The 23,748-nt window shown below is 34.5% G+C and overlaps 1 protein-coding gene across 3 annotated transcripts in view; it reads left to right on the plus strand.

The window, feature by feature from the left end:
- LOC126891786 (ribosomal protein S6 kinase alpha-5-like) overlaps positions 1 to 23,748 on the plus strand; it is a 570,345-nt gene that overhangs the window by 263,439 nt on the left and 283,158 nt on the right. For all 3 annotated transcript variants that reach the window (XM_050661058.1, XM_050661059.1, XM_050661057.1), the window contains exon 3: positions 9,900 to 10,118. In XM_050661058.1, coding sequence (XP_050517015.1) covers positions 9,900 to 10,118 — 219 coding nt within the window. The remainder of the gene's footprint in view (positions 1 to 9,899; positions 10,119 to 23,748) is intronic.

The following is a 23,748-nucleotide window of genomic DNA, read 5'->3' on the forward strand; positions in this document are numbered from 1 at the left end:
TATGTAAAGATTGAATCATTTTTTTTATTACCAGTTATTATTAACACCAAAACGGTTTTTTCAAATCAATTTTTTTGAAGTTATACTTCTTTACTCGCGATATGAGGGTGAATTTTTATATGTTAAAACCTACGATCCCGGCGCATGCGCATTATAACTTTGTTCTGATTGGATGTTCAAATGACATGTCAAAAATTATCCAATATGGCAGCTGTAGCGCAGCTGTGGTTTGGACGGTTGACGGTTTGGTTATGTATGGTTGTTGCGTTTTAAAATTTGTGGGAAGAGAAACAACAAAGTTTAGTTAATAGTTATACTGCCTTTTTAAATAGTTTTCGTATTATATTTTTGAATCTATACTTCAAAATGTTTTAATTTATGTATGTATCAGTCCAGAAAAGGTGTGGAAAGAATATATTAGTGTTTTTAAATATATTTTTCTACAAACGTGTTAAAAATGCAATTTTTAGGACTCCATAGGAGCGTTAAAAATGCTACTTTAAGGCACTAGTGCTTTAAAATTTTTAAGGCACTGCAGTTAAAAGTGAATTGTCAAATTGTGAAACGTCAAAATATTTATATTTCATTTATTAACAGTAATATTAATAATACAACTTGCGCATTTTGAAAAAGGTGGTTTAAAAGGTTTTTTATTATAATTTTGTGTCTTTGGATTTGTCTTCCTTGGGCGTAAAATAATAAAACATCTATTTTTATATTTCACTTGTCACCGTGATGTATAATTATGTATATCTGAAAGGTAACTAGCATACGGCTTGATGGCCTTGTTGGTAGAGCATTGGACCAGAGATCAAAAAATCGCGAGATTGTGGATTCAAATCCCGGACGATTCATATTTTTTTCTTTTTTTTTTTTAATATTTGGCATTGTTAAGTTTTGGTTCATTTTTGGTAATTATTGTTAATTTTTTGTATTGTAACTGTTAAGTAGGTATATTTATTTTGTTGAAATTATATTATAATAGAAGTATAACTTCTTACGTGCGTACAAAGTACACACACATTCTTTTTTTATTTAAAAACTCGCATCAGCATTTATTATCTATTAGCGAAAAAAGAAAAATATTAATATCCATAGTATAGTGCAACAATCAAGTTTTGTATAAATAGTTTCATCATCGTCCACTGCTGAAATTAGGCCTCCTCTCCATGTTACTCTATGTCTCCCTGTCTTGAGCTACTATCATCCAGTTTCCGGCAGTTCTTTTTACATCGTCACTCCAGTGCGTTGGTGGTTGACCTCTGCTTCGTTTGTCTTTCCGCGGTCCCCATTAAAATAATCTTCTAGTCCACATGTCGTTCGATGTTCTTGCCACATGACCTGCCCATCTCTATTTCTTTTTATCTACATGTTCTACTATGTTTTTGATTTTTATTTTTTTGCCTGATGGTATTATTTGGTATTCTGTTTCGCCTTGTGATTCCTAGCATAGTTCTCTCCATGGCCATCTGGGTCACTCTTCTAAAGTACGAAGGACAAGATCTAATTAAACAAGTATTAAAACTAATACAAAAAATAATAGAACAAAACAGAATACCACAAGAATGGAGATCAAGCATCCTACTACCTCTTTTCACAAAATGAGACAAATCGGACCCGGAGAATTACAGAGGAATTAACTTATTAAACACAACATTAAAATTAACAACCAAAGTGATAACAAACAAATTGAATGAAATTATAACATTAGCAGAAGAACAACAAGGTTTTAGGCCCGGAAGGTCATGCACTGACGCTATATTTATAATGAGGCAAGTTCAAGAGAAATCGTTGGAATACAACAAACCGGTACATTTATTTTTCGTGGACCTTAAGAAAGCATTTGACAGGGTCACATTAAAGGACGTTATCCATTTGTTATACTTGAGAGAGGTACCTCTAGGAATAATTAAAACGATCGAAAACATCTACCAGAATAACACAATAAAAGTAAAAGTGGAAGATGAACTAACTGACCCAATTGAAGCCGGCAATGGGATAAGACAGGGGGATTACTTGAGTCCTTTATTGTTCAACCTGATCATGGACGAAATAATAAAAAAGTAAAAACTAAAAAAGGATACCAAATGGGAGAAAAATAATCTGCTATGCGGACGATGCAATACTAATCTCTCAAAGTGAAGATGATTTACAGCGTATGCTGCACTAATTTAACATAACTGCCAGAAAATTTAACATGTTAATTTCCTCAAAAAAGACAAAATGCATGGTTATAACAGCAGATCCAATAAGATGTAAATTGGAGCTGGAAGGTCAGGTAATAGAACAAGTGATGGAGTTTAAATACCTAGGCATCACACTATCTAGCTACGGAAGGCTCGAAACAGAAGTGGAAGATCAAGTGAATAGAGCAAACAGAGACGCAGGTTGCCTGAATGACACAATATGGAGAAATAAAAATATCGGAAAAGAAATGAAAGGCAGAATTTACAAAACAGTCATCAGACCAATAATGACATACGCGGCAGAAACACGACCCGACATAGAGAGAACAAAAAGATTGCTCGAAACAGCGGAGATGAAAACCCTTTGAAAAATCGATGGTAAGACTCTATGGGACAGAGCTAGAAGTACAGATATACGACGGAGATGCAAGGTGCATAACATTAATAACTGGGTAAGAAACAGAAGAATAGAATGGAATGACCACATAAGCCGAATGACAACAAATAAGGTAGTCAAAACAGCGAGAGAGGAAGATGATCAGTGGGAAGACCACGAAAACGATGGAACGACAACTTACAAGAGGCACATTGAAAAAACAGAGTCACGTCTATACAAAAAGAAGGAGAAGAAGAAGAATTTGTATCTCGTGTAGCTTGTGTCCTTTCTTCAAGCAGACGCTTTTGTATGATGATCACCTGAGAAAAACGATTGGTAGTACTATCAGACCATAGTTGAAATGTTGGTTTTATCTTAAGTAATTTTGCCTATTTTTTGCGCCATCTGCTATTCCTAATGTCAACTATTTTGCTGTGGAGATGAGTTGAGATCTGTCGATGGAGATTTTAAATAGTAGCGTCCTCTAAGGCTTCTGGTGCATATTTATTTGCCAGATCGTTTCCCGCGATTTCTATATGAGATGGCACCCACAAGAAAGCAATGTTTCTGTGATTTAGATTGTGCAATTCTTGTTTAATGGATTTGGTCACAGGATGGAACGAATAAATTTTAAGTGAGTCTGTAATTATTATTACCCAAAATTCAGGTCTTTTTGCAACGACCTAAAACAGGTCGTCACAAAAAGATGAATATATTGCAACGAGTTCACCTGTTAAGAGTTAAGATATACTAGTCTTTGCTAATTTATATTTCTTTATTTCATCCTTTATTACAAAGGCAGATGCTGCAAAATATTCCGTACTTTCAACACTACAATGGTCCAGCTTTTATGATTAATTATTCCTCTTCTGATCTGTGAAAAAGAAAGAGGAACAACGAATGCATGTGGCGGAAATGAGAATGCTTAGATGGATGAGTGGAGTGACAAAGAAGGATAAAATTAGAAATGAGTATATTAGGGGAAGTCTAGGTGTCGCACCAATTGATGCCAAAATGAGAGAGCATAGGTTAAGATGGTTTGGTCATGTTCAACGTCGAGACGTTAATCACCCAATACGAAGAATAGCTGAAGTGCAGATTCCTGGAAGGAGTAGGAGAGGAAGACCAAAGAAGACCTGGGGGGAGACGATAAGGCAGGACATGTTGGTAAAGGGGATTAACATTGATATGACCCAAGATAGAATTGTGTGGAGAAATGCAATTAGGGAAGCCGACCCCGCATAGGGATAAGGCAAAGAGAATGATGATGATGATCCCGGCACATTTATTCGTCCAAATTTCTGGTGTCCATTGTTTTGCTAGTTTTAGTTTCCAGTTTGTTTGTGGTTTTTTTTTTGTTTCTTCTTTCTGAGCCTTTCCATTTCAAGGCGGCAGCTTTTCCTCCTTTGGATTTCGTGTCGTTATCTTTAACTCTTGTTTTCCTACATTCTCTATAATTGTCACATCAGCCCAGCTTAATTGGCCATATGCCCCATTCCATGGGGTCCATCTTTTTTTGCAATATTTGTCGACCTCCAAGCTTCAGCACTATAAAGTGTGATACTTTTTACAGTTCTATTTTAAATGTTAACTCTTCTCCATTTATTTATGTCTTTGTTTCACCATATATGGTTTAATGTGCTTATTGTTCTCCTCTGCAGTTACATACTTTTGTTTCCTGTCTATATGTTTTATTTTCCTTTTTTATTATTGCATCGAGGTATTTTATTATTCTGCTTTTGACGCCTTCACTCCGCGAGTTACGTCGTTCTTGTCCTAAGATAAGCTCGAACTGTTACATCAACATCTCTCTTATATTGTTCCTCATTTATCAATATCAGTCCGTGTCTTACAAACATATTTTTTTGTTTCAACTTTTGACACTTTTTTGTAGATAATTCGGATAAATATGTTTCTTTATAGATCATAATATGCGTTATCATGTCAACCGTATCTTATTTTTTGTTTTCCTATCACACCCAACAAAAACTATTAATAATAATCACCTCGAAGGTATATTAACCTCAAATACAACTCTAATCTAATAAACAATTTAACGACTCAAAATCTACATACAAATAAGGAAAGATTTTATTTTTAAAAGTGATGCTCGTTTGCCTGTAAGAACTATAATAGTAACGATAACCAGCGTCCATTGTTTATGGTATAGGGATCAATTAAAATTTAATAAAGCAGAAATTTTCCTGGTTTAAATTGAGTGAAATCGAATCATTGAACTTTGCGAATTATGAACGAGCCGTGCTGGAGTATGTATACAGCTAGCTGTTTTATTATGTGAGGTTGTTTCAATTTAAATCCAGAGAAAAGCTTTGTGTCGTTTGTACAATTGGTTCTTAATTTGAGTGAAATGTAATGGTGTAATGTTGTAGACTAGGTACACATAACATTTGAATACAGGACTGATAGTAACCCCGAGTGAAAATTGACCCAATTTCATTTTCATATCTCATCCAGTTTCGGAGCAATAAATAAATCGTCAGTTTAGAATAAAAATTTCAATACCGTGTATCTCGAAAACAAAGCATTTGTGGACGTATGTTTTATAGCAAACTGTCATTATTTTTTTATGCAGAAAGAATAACGTCCTGAAGTTGGTCGCACATATTTACTAACAACCTGTATTCAACATTTGCTAGGTTGTAAGACGTGTCTGCTGTAGATTCAGTCCCATCTCTGCTGTATAAGATACATAATGTGATATAATAATATAATAACAAAGCAAAGGACATTATTTGCAAAACAACTCAGTTATTCTCGTTTCTCATTTTTTAATTTTACTTCTCACTTAAGGGAATTGCTCTAAATCTTTTCACCGTCGTCAAATATTCGTTCACATATTGGTATTCAGACTTGCTAATCTCTCCTACACACTGTACAACGAATCCAAACAAAACACTTGACTTGCTAAATCTATTTATCACCCAGGGCATCTCTCATCAGTAAGAGTGAATGAAAGTAATTCCTAATAATTTTCCTAGGATATCTGGTGTCCCACAAGGCAGCGTTCTGGAACCAATATACGTGCTATGTGTATAGCAGATCTACCCTCCAATAATGAAACCATCACTGGTACGTTTGCAGATGATGCTGTGATCATTGCAGTCGACAGGTACAATTGAATGAAATCGAGACGTGGCCAAACAAGTGGAGAATTAAAATTAATGAAACAAAATCAATCCAAGTGACTTTTACCTTGAGAAGAGACCAGTGCCCCCAGTTTCACTGAACAATATCCAACTTCCTCAATCATCTACCTATGAATACATCTTGACTTAAAACTCAATTAGAATGAACGGATTCTTAAGAAGCGGAAACACATTGACCTAATAATGAAAGATCTAGAAAATCGAAAAGACCCCAGAAAATAAATCCTTGCCTACAAAGCTGCGATAAAACCTATCTGAACCTATGGATTCCAACTCCAAAAACGATTAAAGTGGTCTTGTTCACTGGAGAAGACCTCACCAAGCAAATAGGAGCCCTTTTTATCAAACCTTACTTGTGTTTTGATTGAAAAAGAGTGTGACTTACTAAAAAAAATACTTGCTATTGAAAATCTTTCAAAAGTAAGTTTTGTGCAATCGAACATAAACAGTGAGTTTATGAATAAATATACATATTTTTCAGCAAATTTTAAACAACTAAAAAAATTGTCGGGTTTTCCACATAAATCTTTTGTTGATGTGCAAAGTGTCATTTAAATAGCTGTTTTTCTACCTTCGGTTACAACCATAGATACAGTTTTTCAATTATTTGAAGTGTAAGGTCAACCTTGAAGAGTTTTAACAAAAAAAAATCCTTGACCGGAATGTTGCTTGCATCTATTTAGGTGAATAATGGTGTCGATAATGGTAAATTGCAAACGTTTATCGCAGATTTTCTATAATTAGAATTCAAATGTCACAACATTCAGTAGTAGATATTAACAGTATGAATCAAATAACTTTGTAATCACAATGATAGACGTCTTGTTGAGTTTGGTTATCATTACAGCTATTCGAAACATCCATACAACGGCACGAAAAAGTTGATGGAATTTAATGGAAATTAGTCAATCATCCTATTAAGAGCATAGGTGCAAACAAAATTTCGGGCCAATGCTTTTTAAATTCATTCATTTTTTTTTCGAATCCTGGAAACACTAATAAATATTTTTGGAAAATTGAAACGCAGAATTAAAGATTACGTTATTACCGAAGTCCCTTAGAATAGACTAAAAGTTTCTTTTGAATGAGATATTTGAAGTTAAAAATCATACTCAATTTTCTCTTGTATTTCACCCCTTTAACTTATGAAAATAAACATAGTTTTTTCATAAACATTAAAATAAACAGAAAACAGAAGTTTTCAGGAACTTTCGGCCCTCGGTAATAATGTAATCTTTCATTCTGCGTTTTTCAAAAATACTTATTAGTTTTCTCAAGCTTCGAAAAAAATGAATGCATTTAAAAAGCATTGTCCCGAAATTTTGCGCCTACATTCTTAAGTTTTGGTGCGAAAAGAATAAGGATTAAGTTGTTAAATACAAGAGCACATCTAATCATAAACAAGGCGCGAGAGTAGAAAAGATAAGGGAGATCAAGAAAAGGGGAAATGAATACGAGCCCCTTCCCATTTCAGTTGGCCCACCTTTGGAATTTGCAGTTTATGGCAATTACCACAAACAAAATGTTAATCTACATTTTATAAGTTCGAATATTAATTATTATAGCTTTTTTTATTAATTTTTACTGAAAACATTACCCCTGTGATATTTTATTTAGTTCAAACACTAATAATAAAAAATCGCTAAATCGTGGCCTTTGATCACTTACATCAACATACATTGATTTTTTTCATAAGTATCTTAAAATCAGAGCTAACTGTGCAAAATTATATCAAAAGAATTGTCAATTAATGTCAAATAGATTTTGTGATATTATAAAATCTACTACCGTTTGTCGAGATAAAATTATCAATGGGAATCGGTTGAGGTAAAGTGATAGATGAGAACATTTTTGTTCAATCATCAATAGATTTTTGAAATCTGGATAATCCAATTTGGAAATCACGAATATGTTTCAATTGTCACAGTATTGTGTAAGAAAGATTAGAAGATACAAAACCTCAGGTTTTGGCATTACCAAACCTATAAATGCAGGAAAAATAAAATAAACGAAGCAGATCGAAGGGAATTAAGACGCACTATAGTGAAAAAACGACGTGCAACTTATCTAGATTTAAGTGTTTTGTGAAGTACCTCGTTGGAAGGCACGTTTCTAGATCAACATAATATCACCGAGAGGCCCACAAATTATTATTTGCTTACTTACAAATTAATTGAATAAAGTTGAAAAAATCAATATGAATTGTTTTTGAAAAATTTCATTTTATCTCAGACTAATGACAATTCGAAACATTTCGTTGTTGCTACAGCTATACCATTCCCGTAGATTCTTTAGCCAGGAGTTTCGTCTTCTTCCTATGGACCTTTTTCCTGCTATCTTCCCCTGCATAATTATTCGAAGCAGTTCATATCTTTCGCCTCTTGTAATGTGTCCCAAGTATTGCAGTTTTCGTTTTTTGATCGTAAATATGACTTCCTTTTCTTTATTCATTCTTCTCAAGACCTCGACGTTTGTGACTCTCTCCGTCCATGATATTCTCAAGATTCTGCGATACATCCACAGTCCAAATGCCTCTAATTTTTTGTTATCAATATTTTTCAGCGTCCATGACTCCATTCCGTAGAACAGCACAGAAAGTACGTAACATCCCATCAGGTGAAGTTTCATTTCAAGGCTCATATCTCTTTCACAGAACACTCTCTTCATTTTAGTGAATATGGATCTAGCGTTTTCTATTCTTACTTTGATTTCTGCTGAGCTGTCGTTGTCTTCATTTATTAAAGTGCCTAGATATTTGTATTTGCTACAACGAATTTTTTCGGTCAGCAGTTTCGAAAATACGTATAGCCCTGATGATCGCCAACCTTCGGAACGAAGATAGCACTTAAAGAAGAAGAATGACAATCCAGCCTTAACATTACAACACCAGAAAAATAGGTTAAAATGGTCAAAAGAGCATTGAGGTTGGACAAATTCATTAATGGATTCAATACAATGGAGTGATGAATCCGGATTTGAAGTGTGTGTGTTGGAGTCGAATTGGAGACAGTAGGACTCGAGTTATTCGCATAAAAAATAAAGATTTTCAGCCTTACTCTCTCAACAGAAAAGTCAAATTTCCTACGTTTATCGTGGTCTGATTTTAAATACGGACAAATAATATTTGAAGGTTTTAAATAATCTTTTGCTGATTTTGGAACAGTCATTTAATTAAGTTAAAATCTGCGAAACATTTTGTCTTCCAACGGAATGGCTTAGGTTGCCTTACCTCAAAAGAGTTTAAACTGGATTGGAGACCATGATATACTACTTCTGGAATACGTTTCTAACAGTCTCTGAGAGAAATTTTCGCGTCTCTTTGTGGCGCGAAATACAAAACATTGGGGAAACATCCTGCTAGGTCCGTCAAAGAATTGAAGCAAAACTTGCGAGAAATATGGGATTCGTTTACACCAGAGTGTTGCCAGAACTTTGTAAAAACTATGCCTCGAAGAATTTTGAATCTAATTAAAAATAAAAGGGATATCACTGAGTTGTAAACTTTCACATTTGGTTTGTTAAAATTAGATATTTTTTACGTTTTTTGTTAATTTGTTGTTATTCTGTTTAATTAATCGTTTTTATTAATTTAAAACATATTTTGCATACTTCTGGAATCCACAAATTATCGATGAATTAAAACTTTCAAAGTTTAGGTTGCTTGACTTTTGTATTTGTTCTATAAAATTGGATTTTCTTTTCAATCTGCATTGGGCCAACCGATATGGGAAGGGGCTCGTATATTTATAAAGTATTGGTGTATAACTTTGACAATAACAAACAAAAACTATAAACTTCAAATACAGCTGTTCTATAAACTGTCAACTCTCTGTGTTTATATACATTTTCTAACTTTCTAGACGGCACTAGAAATTTCTAGGTTATTCAATGACATCTCGAATATTCTTCAACTTAACACTTCTTCTTTTACGTCAAGGGACTTTTTCTATGTAGCATAAATCTGTTTACTTCTCGGCATAAAAGTAAACAGTGTAACAAGTGAAGGATCCAGGGCTGTATCAGCTCAATGTGCCCGTGTGTCTACTAGCGTGGCGGTTACTGTATGTTAATACAATGAATATAAAGTTAATAGTGATTTTTTTTTCTATTTCGAACTAAAACCGAAGTGGAAATGTGAACAAGTCGCTTAAGTTGTTTATTTTGTTTCAGCTTATGGTAAAGTGTTCCTAGTTAGAAAACGAGGCGGTTCGGATGACGGCCGCTTGTATGCCATGAAAGTACTGAAAAAGGCAACGATAGTCCAAAAGAAAAAAACGACTGAGCACACTAAAACCGAAAGACAAGTCCTCGAGGCCGTCCGCGACAATCCCTTCCTAGTTACCTTACACTATGCCTTCCAGACGGATGCCAAACTACATCTCATATTAGGTAAGTGCAATATATTAAAGATTTGTTAAAGTACAGGTCGACAGAAGTATCTGAAACCGCCAAAGTCAGACCGATCGAAAAGTTATGCGACGCGACGTTGTCAGATCAATTTAATTGTAATGTCAATAACAGGTTTGTCAGCGCAGCTGTTTCGCGTTGAGTAAATTTTAACACTGTATTATTTCACGGGTTCCTTCTTCTTTTGGTGCCTATTCCTTTCGAATATTGGCGATTATTCTGGCTATAATTATTTTATTGACTGATGCTTTAAATAGATTAGTGGTTGTTGTGGAGAAACATTTCCTCAGGTTCTTTATATTCTTCTCTCAATTCCTCGCTTTTCGAATACTTTGCCTTGAAGTATGTATTACCTTCACTAATCTGTATTTAGTGCCGTTTCTCATTGTGTGTCCGAGATGTTCTAACTTTCTCCTTTTAATGGTATACATCACCTCTCTTTCCCCATTCTTCGTAATATGGTCTCGTTGGTTATCTTGTCCATAATATCTGTATAGCCACATCTCGAAGGCGTCAAGTTTTTTCTCCATCGCTTCAGTGAGTGTCCAGAATTCAACTCCGTAGTATAATATTGAGAAGATATAACATCGTAGGATCCTTACTTTTATCTCCAGATTAAGGTTGTGTCTTTTAAAGAGTTTGGCCATGTTATTGAATGCACTCCTAGCCTTCTCTATTCTACATTTTACCTCTTGTGAGTGATCCCATTGTTCGTTTACTATTGTTCCAAGATAGGTATACTGTTTTACTCGGTCCACTGGTGTAATCTTGATAAGCAGTTGGGCGTCTCTAATTTTATTTTTGCTGATGACTATAAATTTAGTTTTTGATATGTTTACTTGTAGTCCAAATCTTTCACTTACTTCATTTACTTTGTTTATTAGTTGCTGTAAACTGTTCAAACTGCCTGCAAAAATAACGGTGTCGTATGCATAGTGGATGTTGTTTAGGCGTTCTCCAGTTAGGAGTATTCCATGTTCGCAATTTTCCAAAGCTTCACTAAATATTTCCTCTGAATATAGGTTAAATAATATAGGTCGAAGTATACATCCTTGTCTAACGCCTCGTAGAATCTGGATCGCTTCCGTTGATTCATCTCCAAAATGTGTTCTTATTGTGGCTGATTGGTTCCAGTTATTTTTATTTAGCGTATGGCTTAAGTATATCACAGAATATAGTTAGATTTATGCATTATACAATGCATCACAAACAGATGTCCAATTTTTTTATATATTCGATTGACCCTTCGGTTGCCATTACAAAGTCTATAGGGTCGCCTGTGTATGCTCTGCGTGGACAGTCCTGAACAATGTGACTGATCGTCTGTCTTGCAGCGCCGCAGTCACAAGAAGGCGAGGGGAGTTTACCCCATCTGTGGAGGGAGTCGGCGCATCTTCCACAGTTTGTTCGAATTCGATTAAGGGCTGCCCAAATCTTACGGGGACGTTCAAATTCGCCAGGTTTCCCTATGATGTCCGGTAGACTATGGTAATGCGGATCTGTCCTACTTTCCCAATCTTCTCTCCATCGGGTATTTAAGTCAAAGTTGGATTGCTGCAGCGCTTGAGCAGATTGTAGAGGGGGTAACCTGGATCGGAGACGGTTTCCAAGAATATCGGGGATGTCGTTGTGGACTAGAAGCTGGCGACTGTCCATTATTTTGTTATATTCTTTAACCAATGCATGTTCGCGGCGTAGGTTGGGTGGTGCTATATTACTAAGGGTAGGTAGCCACATTGTAGGGGTGGGCTTAATTGTGCCTGTTATCATACGCATAGTACGGTTTAGTTGGGTGTCGACCAGGTGGGTATGCCTGCTATTTAGCCACACTGGAGCACAGTATTCTGCCACCGGATATATCAGGCCAAGAGCAGAGGATCTTAATGTTGATGCTGTGGACCCCCATGTAGTGCCGCAGAGTTTCTGTATTATATTGTTGCGTGTTTTCAATTTTGCTGCTGTTTTCGTCAGGTGTTCTCTGAATGTGAGCGTTCTGTCTAGAGTAACCCCAAGGTATTTCGGGTATTTATTGTGTTTTAACAGCTTGTTATTAAAATACACTCGCAATTCTCTGTTTGCCAACTTGTTGTTTAGATGAAATGCTGATACTTCAGTTTTTGTAGTACTTGGCTGTAGTCTCCATTTCTTAAGGTATTCGCTGAGGATGGATAAGTCATTCGTGAGAGTGATTTCTGTAGTTTCTAAAGATTGGTGGCTTGTTGCAAGGGTCCAGTCGTCAGCATATCCAAACTTCCGAGATTCGGTTTCAGGCATGTCAGCAATATAGAGGCTGAAAAGTAAAGGGGCAAGGACAGAACCCTGTGGAAGACCATTGTTAAGTTTCATCTGTCTACTCGTCTCCTTTCCCATTATAACCTGGAAGGCTCTGTTGGTCAGCATGTTGTCAATGAGGTTAATTATCTTTCTGCAGGGGATAATGCGGGCCAGTTTATATATTAATCCCTGTCTCCAAACAGTATCATATGCTGCTGTTAGATCTATAAATACTGTTGCTGTCTTTTGTTTCTTTTGAAAACTAGCTTCTATAAAAGTTGTTAATGACAGCACTTGGTCCGTACAGCTTCGATGAGGGCGGAAGCCAGCTTGTTCAATGGGGACATTTTCTAGTATCCTGTGACTAATTCTGTTGAGGAGAAGCTTTTCTAATAGTTTATATACCATGCTGAGTAGAGCTATGGGGCGGTAGTTTTCTGGCTTATCGTTTGATTTGCCCGGTTTCGGAATTGCAATTATCTTTGTTCGCTTAAGTGAGAAAGGAATGTTACCTGATGAAGTATATCATTAAAGAACATTGCAAGCCACTGTTTCGTGTATGCACCACTGTGTATCAAGAACTCTGGATGGATACCATCAAACCCAGGTGCTTTACCTGATTTCATTTCTTTCAGCGCATGTGTGATTTCAGAAATAAGTATTCTTGCTGAATATTCGGAGTTCGTTCTGTTCATTTGTTTTAATGCCCTTAAGTCTCTTTTCACGTTGGTAGTATGTGTTCGATCGCGTGGAGCTCTGGATAGAGATACTATATGGGAGGCAACCTTGTTAGGAGACATTTTAGACTCTCTGGATTCCAGCTGGTTAGCTCCTCCAATTTTCCGCAACAAGGACCATGCCTGCCGGCTTGATTTTTTGAAGTCAAGGTTTTCGACAGTCTTTATCCATTTTTGGCGTCTAGCTGTATCGATGTTGTGTAAAAGCTCATCGACTATTTCTCGGTCACCACTTTCGAGAAACTTCGTGTATAAGTCTTCACATGTTTCAGTCCATCCAGGCACATATTCTTTGCGATACCCCCTAGGGATGGTTTTCTTGGCAGTGCTTATTACTGCGCCCACAAACCTCTCATAATGTTTGCTGGTTGGAGGGACCCAGCTCAAGGTCCGGTCTAGTTGTTCAGAGAATTTCTTCCAGTTTGCTTTTCTAAGATTCCACCTGGGTCGAGGATATGATCTAATTATTGGAATTGATATTCCGATGGTGATAAGCACCGGACGATGTTGAGTATGTGGGAAGTCTGCAAGGACACTTCTCGCAGTTGTTAGTGGTCTGTCATTGGTATCTTTTGAGACAAAACATAGGTCTGGGTTATATTCTTTTCTCCATGCAGCTGATTTAAATGTTCCTCTGTCTTTGGCATCAAAAACTAGGTATGTGTTTTGCTCTTCGGACCATTCTACTAGTGCCTCCCCATTTTCATCATTCGTGGTGTACTTCCACATTTCGTGGTGGCTGGTTCCAGTATAAATTTTGTATTATACGCCGGTTTTTTATCGTCCATTTGGGCTTTTGTTAGAACATCCATCATTTTTCGGTGTCGAACTGTATCAAATGCTTTTTATTTGCCTCAATTTATACCGTTAGCCGTTAATCCATTTTTAGATTAAATGAACAATAATTACAAGATTCAAAATCACTATTAAAAATTGAGATTCTACACAAAGTTCGTTAACGTCAGGAGTCGTTTTCCAATGAACCTATTAACATAAGCAAGTAAGCGGTTTTCGATCAATTCAGCGCTCAGTGAATTTTAAACGCGCTCAGAATTTGTTTCTGTCAGAAACGCTGTATGTTTACGTCTATTCGTATTCTGGTTCACAGGCGCGGATACGGGGGGGGGTCAACGGGTCCATGGACCACCCTATTGTATTTAGTCTATAGGTATTTTTTTATTATTTATTATTTTTTTCTGTTAACTCTAAACTTTAAGCCATCAGTACAACACTAAATTACACGACAACCGCTTCCAAAGACTTGAGAGGAGCCATAAAATCTAATAAAACACCCTTCTCTGAAAAATAATCTGCAGGCGCATTTGTTTGGGTACCGGTGGAACCATAAACAACGGAAATATTTTTCTCAATCCAAAGAATAACAAAAATGATATTTTAAAATGCAAATACATTACACTGGGTATAAACCTTATCTCATGAAAAGTCACGTTTCAGATTTGCGATACAATAAAGATATAAAAATTTGTATTTTACTAGATAATCCATGCGTACCTACCCATTGATGGTAGAAAGGTTAATCTTTTGGTAAAGAACGAGCAGTGAGATTAATAGTCGTGAATTGTCTATTGTCTATCAATCCTTTTGATAACGTAGGTATGGTACGTTAAACAGTAAATGGTTAAGTTCAATTAGTTACCACTGTAAACAGCCCGGATTAACCGATAATAGTATAAAAGGCCCGGTTTCAGATAAAATTTATTTTAGGCTTTATTATGGGAGTACCGTCTAGTCAGTGTTAATTGCAAAAGACCAACGCTTTCTACCTCGGTGGCTTATCGCTCCGGGTGGGTCTTAACAATGGGCCAGGTCAGATAAATTTAATAATATTTACGACCGCACTAATTGAATTCAAACCATTTACTGTTGAACAAACCATATCTGGAATTATATAGTGTATTTTATCCTTAGAGTAAGTGTGAGTTGTATGGCTAAATCTGGAAAATATAATATTTGAATTTGAGGTAAGTCTGCCCCCCCCCTTTTTTTGAATTTCTAGATCCGCGCCTGCTGGTTCACCTGTACCTACGTTATTCTGTTCGTTCTGTACGTTAATCTGTGGATCGTATTGAAGAAATAGCCAATATTTTATGTTCCAAATTTCCCCAAAACTTCTTTTGAATGAATGTGAAGGTAGATTTGTTCAAATACACCGTCAAATTTTCTCTTAAGGTATGGTTAACATTAGTTGGTCGTAGTACAACCGAAAAAAATGTTTGTAACCATATGCCAAGTTCTTTATAAACAACAACTTTTGCTTACTTATATAACAATATACTTTGTTTTTATTCATTCATAGTCATAGATTAATTTACTACATTATAGGAGTGAGTAAATCATGGAGTGGGTGGTATTGTGGGAAGTACAATTATTGTGCGAGTCTGTATAATTACAGTATCCAACTAAAACAAGATACGTGGCTTCAATTTTCTTTTTATTGTGTTTTTGTATATTATTATTGTTCAATACTTATACCCCGTCTAAACTTTTGTCCACTTCGATTAATGGTTTCAATTTTGAATTTCTCCAAATCTGCAAAATTATTTCCCTTAGAATTTTCTCTCTGTATATTTTTTAATTTGTTTATCTAGCCCTTGATCTGGTTAAACATGCCCGTTACGTATGAAATATTTGTTCCATTCGAAGAGTATAAGCAATTGGACTTCTTAAGTCCTAGAGTTTTGCCAATCTTTCGGTCATAACTTTTTAACCGGAAGAGATGTAAACACTGCCTTCAAAACAGTACTTTCGGTTGCAACTCTGGAAACTCAGATGTCAAATTTCTCACCTTTAATACAACTTTTCAGTTATACGCTCTCCTTCGAGACCTCATTTATCATTCTATCTCTTCTAATGATGGATTCCTAACAGTGTCCACTTTCTCACAATTTCTTTAAAATCACATCTCTGTATAATTGTATAAATCTCTGTAGACCTATACTTTATTTCACGTTAAGAATAGAACGTTACGCTTATGGATATCAGTGTTGACAAACCTCTCGGGCACGGGTGGCTACTCGACTGCCGATATACGGTTCATTTTAATCAGTACGGCGAGGCATCGGTGCGCTTCTATCGTTCATAAGAAATGCATGGGGCTATCTTCGCAATGTTCTATTCTTAACGTGAAATAAAGTATAGAGATAATGGTTTTAACAAGATCATAGCTTTTGTCAAAATACATTACCTCTACCAGCAAATATTTTATATTGTTGCTTCAGTTTAAAAATATAATTTACTATTTTTGTTGGGAATCACTCTCAATTTTACTTTAAAATAAGTTTACTTGACGTTTCGATTTCCATTTCGGAAATTCTGAGAACCATTATCGAAGTGGAAATCGAAACGAAAATAAACTTATTTTAAAGTAAAATTTTGGCGTAAGGTATTTCAGTACGTAGAGCAACCAAAGCTTTTCAATATTTATTATAATTTATAGACTTTTAATATATCGTTATCTAGTCCTTTAATATTACAATTTGGTTAGTATAAATTAACAATTGTAATGAATTTTTGTTTGTCGAAACATTTAGTTGCTAATAGAAAATCTTAATTTAGGCTAGATCAAAAAAATCAAAACTTCACGTGATGCTGATGGGAAGCATCACGTGAAAAAATTCACGTTATGCTTGATTTCCGTCATAATAGGTAAGGAGATCAACAGTTTGATAAATCTCAACTTTTTGCATTCGATTCGAAAAAGTCTAGGAAACTTTGTGAACAAAAATGATGATGACGACATGAAAATTGCATTTTTAAATAAGGAAAATGCATTTTCCAAAGACATTTCGAAGTGCTGTAAAATGATAAATTTATAACTCGGAAATATTTATAGGAAATGAGTTCAACATTCTTACTCGTTAGTTTTTGGGCATGCTGGACATGAATATCATGGCGGTGATAGTACCTACCCTAGGCACCTTGTGTCCATTCACAAACCATTCACAAAAATACAAAAGAAATATTCACAAAAATTCCCAATCAAAGCCGGAGTCCCGCAAGGCAGTGTCCTGGGTCCCATTCTTATATTATGTATTATTCACGTCAAATAATCCTACGTCTCCACACACTGTCATAGGAACCTTTGCGGACAATATCGTATCTTAGCAATCCTACAAAACATTTTACAGAATGACTTAGCAAACCTAGAGAATTGGGTCAAAAATTGGAAAATAAAAAATAAATGAGGCTAAATCCATCCACGTTAACTTTAACAAGAAAAGATCAGTGTCCATCACTATACATAAATAACAAAATTATTGCTAAAAACAACTCTTCCAAATACCTCGGCATACGTCTAGACTCTAAACTTACTTGGAAAGTGCACATAACAAAGAAGAGAAATCAAATCGACATGAAAGTCAAAGAACTCTACTAGTTAATGGGTAGAAAATAACAACTAAGTTTGGAAAATAAACTACTGATATACAATTAGTCCAGGGCGGATCTGTTTTGAGATGGACGTTGAGAGGTGACTCAAATTTTTTTGCAGAAATTGCTTGAAAATAAATCAAATAATAATATTTGAGTTATCCTCCCTCTGAAAAAGGTCCAGAACATTGTTTAAATAATCAAAATGTCAAAAATTGAAGGAAAAATTCGATTTTTTTCTTCGTTTTTTGATTATAACTTTAAAGTATTCATTTCCAAGAGAAGTTGTACTGACATAAAAGTTGCGTATTTAAATTTCCTACAATATGAAATTGGTTAAAAATTTAAAAAATAGTCACCCTAGTTGCAAAATAGCAATAATTGCGAAAAAATCATACAAAAACAAGTATTCGCATTTTACGTTTTTCAACCATTTATGCTACACTTAGGACCTTCATATTTCACCCAGAAAAACTTTATGATACAGTAAAACAATACTGTAAATTTCTTTAAGATCGTTTTAATAGATTTTGCAAAATAAATTTTGCAATCCAGCTTTCCCAAAAAAAATTCATTTTTTCAAAATGTTACAGGACTGGAAATAAAGCAGATAGCAAGTTAATTTTTTTTTGCTTATAGAAGTGTACTGTACCTTTCATATGCAATTTTCAAAATTAAAATCGATTAATTACCACGGCGTCAGAAAATTTTTGAAATTAACAATAATTTTTGGTGCTACGCGCAGGACAGCGGTGTTCGATTCACACAAGTTGATTTCCACCAAAATTTCTTCCAATCTTTATCTAATATATTATTTTCTTACTCTATATTTTGTTGTATTTTAATTTTTTAATTCCACAAAAATCAAACTAATTTTATTATTGTTTGTGAAATATTGTTTAAACAATTGCATATGTTTAAAAATAATAAACTTTTATTATTTAAGTTAAAATATATGAACAAATAAAGTTTTTGCTAATAGAAGTGTTATTTCAAAGGATAGAGTATGTGTTTTTATTTTGCAATAAACAAATTTATTTATTTATATCGAAATGTAATAAAAATAAAAATGTATCAATCATTATTAAAGGTCATTGCAATGCCCAATCACAGCAAACTATCCGCTGTCCTGCGCGTAGCACCAATAATTAATGTTTATTTAAAAAAATTCATGACGCCGTGGTGTTAATCGATTTTAATTTTGCAAAATTGCGAATGAAAGGTACAGTACACTTCTATATGCAAAAAAATTTTCAACTTGCTATCTGCTTTATTTTCAGTCCTGTAACATTTTGAAAAAATGAATATTTTTTACGAAAGCTGGATTGCAAAATTTATTTTGCAAAATCTATTTAACCGATCTTAATAAAATTTACAGTGTTATTTTATTATGTCATAAGGTTTTTCTGGGTCAAACATGAAGGTCGAAAGTATAGCATAAATGGTTGAAAAACGTAAAATGCGAATACTTGTTTTTGTATGGTTTTTTTCGCAATTATTGCTATTTTGCAACAAGGGTAACTATTTTTTTAATTTTTAACCAATTCTATATTGTAGTAAATTTAATTACGCAACTTTTATGTCAGTACAACTTTTCTTGAAAATGAATACTTTTAAAGTTATATCAAAAAACCAAGAAAAAAAATCGAATTTTTCCTTAATTTTTTGACATTTTGTTTATTTAAACAATGTTCCGGACCTTTTTGAGAGGGAGGATAACTCAAATATTATTATTTGATTTATTTTCAATCAATTTCTGCAAAAAAATTTGAGTCACCTCTCAACGTCCAAATGTACTACTATTTTTACAGATGAGCCCTGGTCTAAATACCATAATCAAACCAATATGGATGTATGGTATCGAAGTCTGGAGATGTGCAAGCAAATCTAATATTGCTATCATCCAAAGGAGCCAGTCAACAATTCTACGCATGATCACAAATGCACCTTGGTTCGTGTCGAATTTTAACATTACATGAAGATCTGAAGGTTCCATTGCCATTCATCACAGATGTCATTAAAGATAGGTACAGCAAACATCAAGGGAAAATGAAAACACAACCAACACAGTGGATCCGCTAGTACAACCACCAATTACTCGAAGGTTAAAGAGACTATGAATGGCTAACTGCCATAGTCTGCCGCTAATCCCTTCACGCCAATGAGGAGCCTAGCTCCCTAGTCAATACTTTAAGTTACATAATCTTCTGATTGTTAAATAAAGTATGAATAAAAATTTGTTTTTTATCATTTCGAAAGGCATCTTGGAAAACGCGTTTTCCTTGTTCAATAATGAATGCAATTTTCCTTTGGTCATCAAAGAGTTTCATTGAGATCCATCCAACTGCAAATATTTGCTAGGTTTTGGGCTTTTTACTGCTTCATTGACTCGCCTATAATGTCCTGTTTTAACCAAAATATACAACTAATGATATTTTTGTCGATAATCATTAACGCAAATCATGTTCATAAACTCGATAATTTATTTTTTGTATACTTATCTATTAGTTAATACATGGTACAGACGGTTTTCCTATCTGTAATAATGTAATTTATGGTAACAAGTTGAGAATTTGGGTTTTTAATCGCCAACAAATTTTCAAACAATTTATCAATGTGAACATAAAAATTATGGTTGTATGACAATATTTTAGCACGTTTATCGCCATATAGATCCATCATATTTATGCAGACGTGGTATGAACGGATTGTTTATTTTTGATTTAAAGTTATTTTTATCGTTTTATTCAGGCCTTCCATGTACACAAAAATATACAAGTTAAAAGAGTTGTAGTTGGTTGAAAGGACTTGGACGGCCACTTATCACGAGTCTATGCAAATTTTGAACAACCATATCTTAACTAACTTTTGTCTTACAGAAAAACAAAAAAACACTCAGGATATTTAGAAAAGCAAAACTTAATTTTTTTTCTTTCAAGATTTTTCGTATCACTAAAACTTTTCAAGTTATTTTGAAAAAAGAATTTTTTCAAAATAAAAAAAAATACTTTTCTTCGAAACAATTTTTTTTCAAAAATAAGCACTTCGAACCAGTGAAACTTACAGATCATAAATAAATAATACATAAGTAAAATAAATTGTAAAGCGGAACACTTTATAAAAGTTTTGATGGGTTTTCCTCGAAAAGTGCTGCATTTTTTTGGTTATTTGACGTGGACATCTTCGATTTGGAATTTGGCAAAAAAATAAGAGCCTACTTTTCATGAGCTACAACTCTGCTTCTACTGAGACTTCATTTTTGCTAGAAGAATTTTTTTTCTATAAAATATACAGGTCTGGATCCAGCATAAGAAAAAAAATTTGATTAATAGCAAGCTGAAAATTTGTTAATAGCTTAAAGGTGTCTAGTCGGACAAACAGGTTAAAAATTTGAAACGTCCTACTAGGAAAACGTCAGATTGATGTATTTTGTCGGGCAAAACTTCCAATTGATTTGTTGCCCTTTCATTAAACTCTCATGCAAAAATCAGACTGGTGTTTATTAACAACTGGGCACTTTAATGAGTGGAACACGAAGAACATGTCAAAAGACAGGAATCATGTTGGTTAGTAATAGCAGTCTGATTTTTGCATGAGAGTTTAATGAAAGGGTAACAAATCAATTGGAAGTTACGTCCGACAAAATACATGTGACGTTTTCGTAGTCTGACGTTCCAAATTTTTAACCTGTTCCACAATCAAAACTTCCCCTGTTCCAATGTTTCCGTACATCAAAGTTTGTCCGACTAGACACCCTTAAGCTATTAACAAATTTTCGGCTTGCTATTAATCAACTTTTTTTTTGGTACGCGGAATCCAGACCTAATATACCTTCATACCTACTTATAAACAAAAGTAGCTTAAAATCAGTCAGTTTATCCATTTTTTGACTTATTTTGAACGTATGTTTTTCACCCCCGAGAAGGTTTCTGTTCACTGTTCACCCCCCCAAGTAAAAGCAACCCTGAACTTGAGGAATCACATAACAGCGATTTTTTGCAAAACAAAACATTTTTTAGTATTTTTTGGCTCATTCTAAGCAAAAAATGTTTTTACAAGTTTTTTCGTAGGATGCATAGTTTTCGATATAAACGCAGTGGAACTTTCAAAAAATCGAAAAATTGCAATTTTTGAATCCGAATAACTTTTGATTGAAAAATAAAATAGCAATTCTGCTTACCGCATTTGAAAGTTCTAGTCAAATTCTATCGGTTTTGATTAGTTTCATTGTTAAAAATTAATTTTTTTATTGTTAAATAAAGCTATAAACACATAGTGATTGAATGATGTTTTCAATGCATTTCTCATTTGAAATCAAACGAGTAGGCGCGCATACGGAGAATTTCTACGTAGATTACGCACATTAAAACGCATGCATTGGGCACGGGAAACACTATGTGTTTATGGCTTTGTTTAACAAATAAAAACTTAGCAATGCAAGTAATCAAAACCGATAGAATTTGACTTTCAAATGCAGTAAGCAGAATTGCTATTTTATTTTTTAATCAAAAGTTATTCGGGTTCAAAAGTTGCACTTTTTTGATTTTTTGAAAGTTCAACCGCGTTTATCTCGAAAACTATGCATCCTACGAAAAAAACTTGTAAGACTTTGCTGAGAATCACCCAAAAAATACAAAAAAAATGTTTTGTTTTGCGAAAAATCGCTGTTATGTAATTCGTCAAGTTCTTTGTTTATAACAATCTTATCGACATCGGGATCAACTGTTACCCAAAAAATTCGTGTTCTACGGGTCAAAATACATAAAAAAAACTTGGGTAAGTCTATCTGAATTAAGAAGGCCGTTGTACCCCCCCTGGCGGCAGGACTAAATAGTGAAGTATAGAGTAAAAGGAACCGAAATTCAAATTTTCAAGCAAATCTGTGGTGACGATGCAAATTATACTCCAACACGGTAATTTACTGTCATAAAAGAATGTATACCCAAAATACAAATCGGAATTACATATTTAAACAAACAGTAATAAAACAGCCTTTTAAAAATTACATTACGGATGTAATCTGCAGGCTAAAAGTTGTTTGAATTATATTTTTAAAACATTTTACCAATTGCTACTTTCATGAATACCACGAATGTATGTAGGTTTTCCAGGAATTCGCTAACAGCTAACATATTACGTACAAGTTATCTGTCAAGAACTATACATTCCCGGTTGTTCCCATTTAAATTATATTATTATTTACAAAAACAAAAAAGACTGCTCTTCGTGTGTGCTGCCGAGTCTATTTCTGTTTGGATGAGATTGTCGGTGTCAAATAACGGGGTCAGTCGCTGTTTGAGCTCGTTAACATGGTTTTAAAAAATTACGGTCACATGAAGGTATTTAATGTCATGAGCGCAAAGATGGCGAATTAATATTTCTTGTGACTTTTTACACGGATTCTACGTATTTGTGAGCTATAGGTAGGATTACCATAATATATTAAGGCCAAATCCGGACAGGGGTAGTCCAAGGGGTTGTAGAAAATGTAAAATGTGAATTTGACTGTGTTGCTACCTCTACATTGTACATATTATATGCGAAATGCATATTATGGTACAATTAACAGTACAGTAGGTCTGGATCCCGCGTATGAAAAAAAAGTTGATTAATAGCAAGCTGAAAATTTGTTAATAGCTTAAGGGTGTCTAGTCGGATAAACTTTGATATATAAGAACACTGGAACAGGAGCAGTTTTAATTGTGGAACAGGTTAAAAATTTGGAACGGTCAGACCACGAAAACGGCACATTTATTTTGTCCGACAGAATAGACTTAAACTCTCCGAATAGAGAATAAACTCTCATGCAAAAATCCGACTGCTATTTATCACCTGTTATAATTCCTGTCATTTGACATATTCTACATGTTCCACTGATTAAATCGCCCATTTTGTGATAAATAGCAGTCTGATTTTTGCATGAGAGTTTAATCTCTGTTCGGAGAGTTCAAGTCTGTTCTGTCGGACAAAATACATGTGCCGTTTTCGTGGTCTGACCGTTCCAAATTTTTAACCTGTTCCACAATTAAAACTTCCCCTGTTCCAGTGTTCCTATAATATCAAAGTTTGTCCGACTAGACACCCTTAAGCTATTAACAAATTTTCAGGTTGCTATTATTCAACTTTTTTTCATACGCGGGATCCAGACCTACAGCTGTTTCGCTACAATATGCTACTAACATCGAAAATCTCTGCCAGTTTAAAATACATAT

Source organism: Diabrotica virgifera, chromosome 9 (genome assembly GCF_917563875.1).
Source record: "Diabrotica virgifera virgifera chromosome 9, PGI_DIABVI_V3a".
Taxonomy (NCBI): Eukaryota; Metazoa; Arthropoda; class Insecta; order Coleoptera; family Chrysomelidae; genus Diabrotica; species Diabrotica virgifera.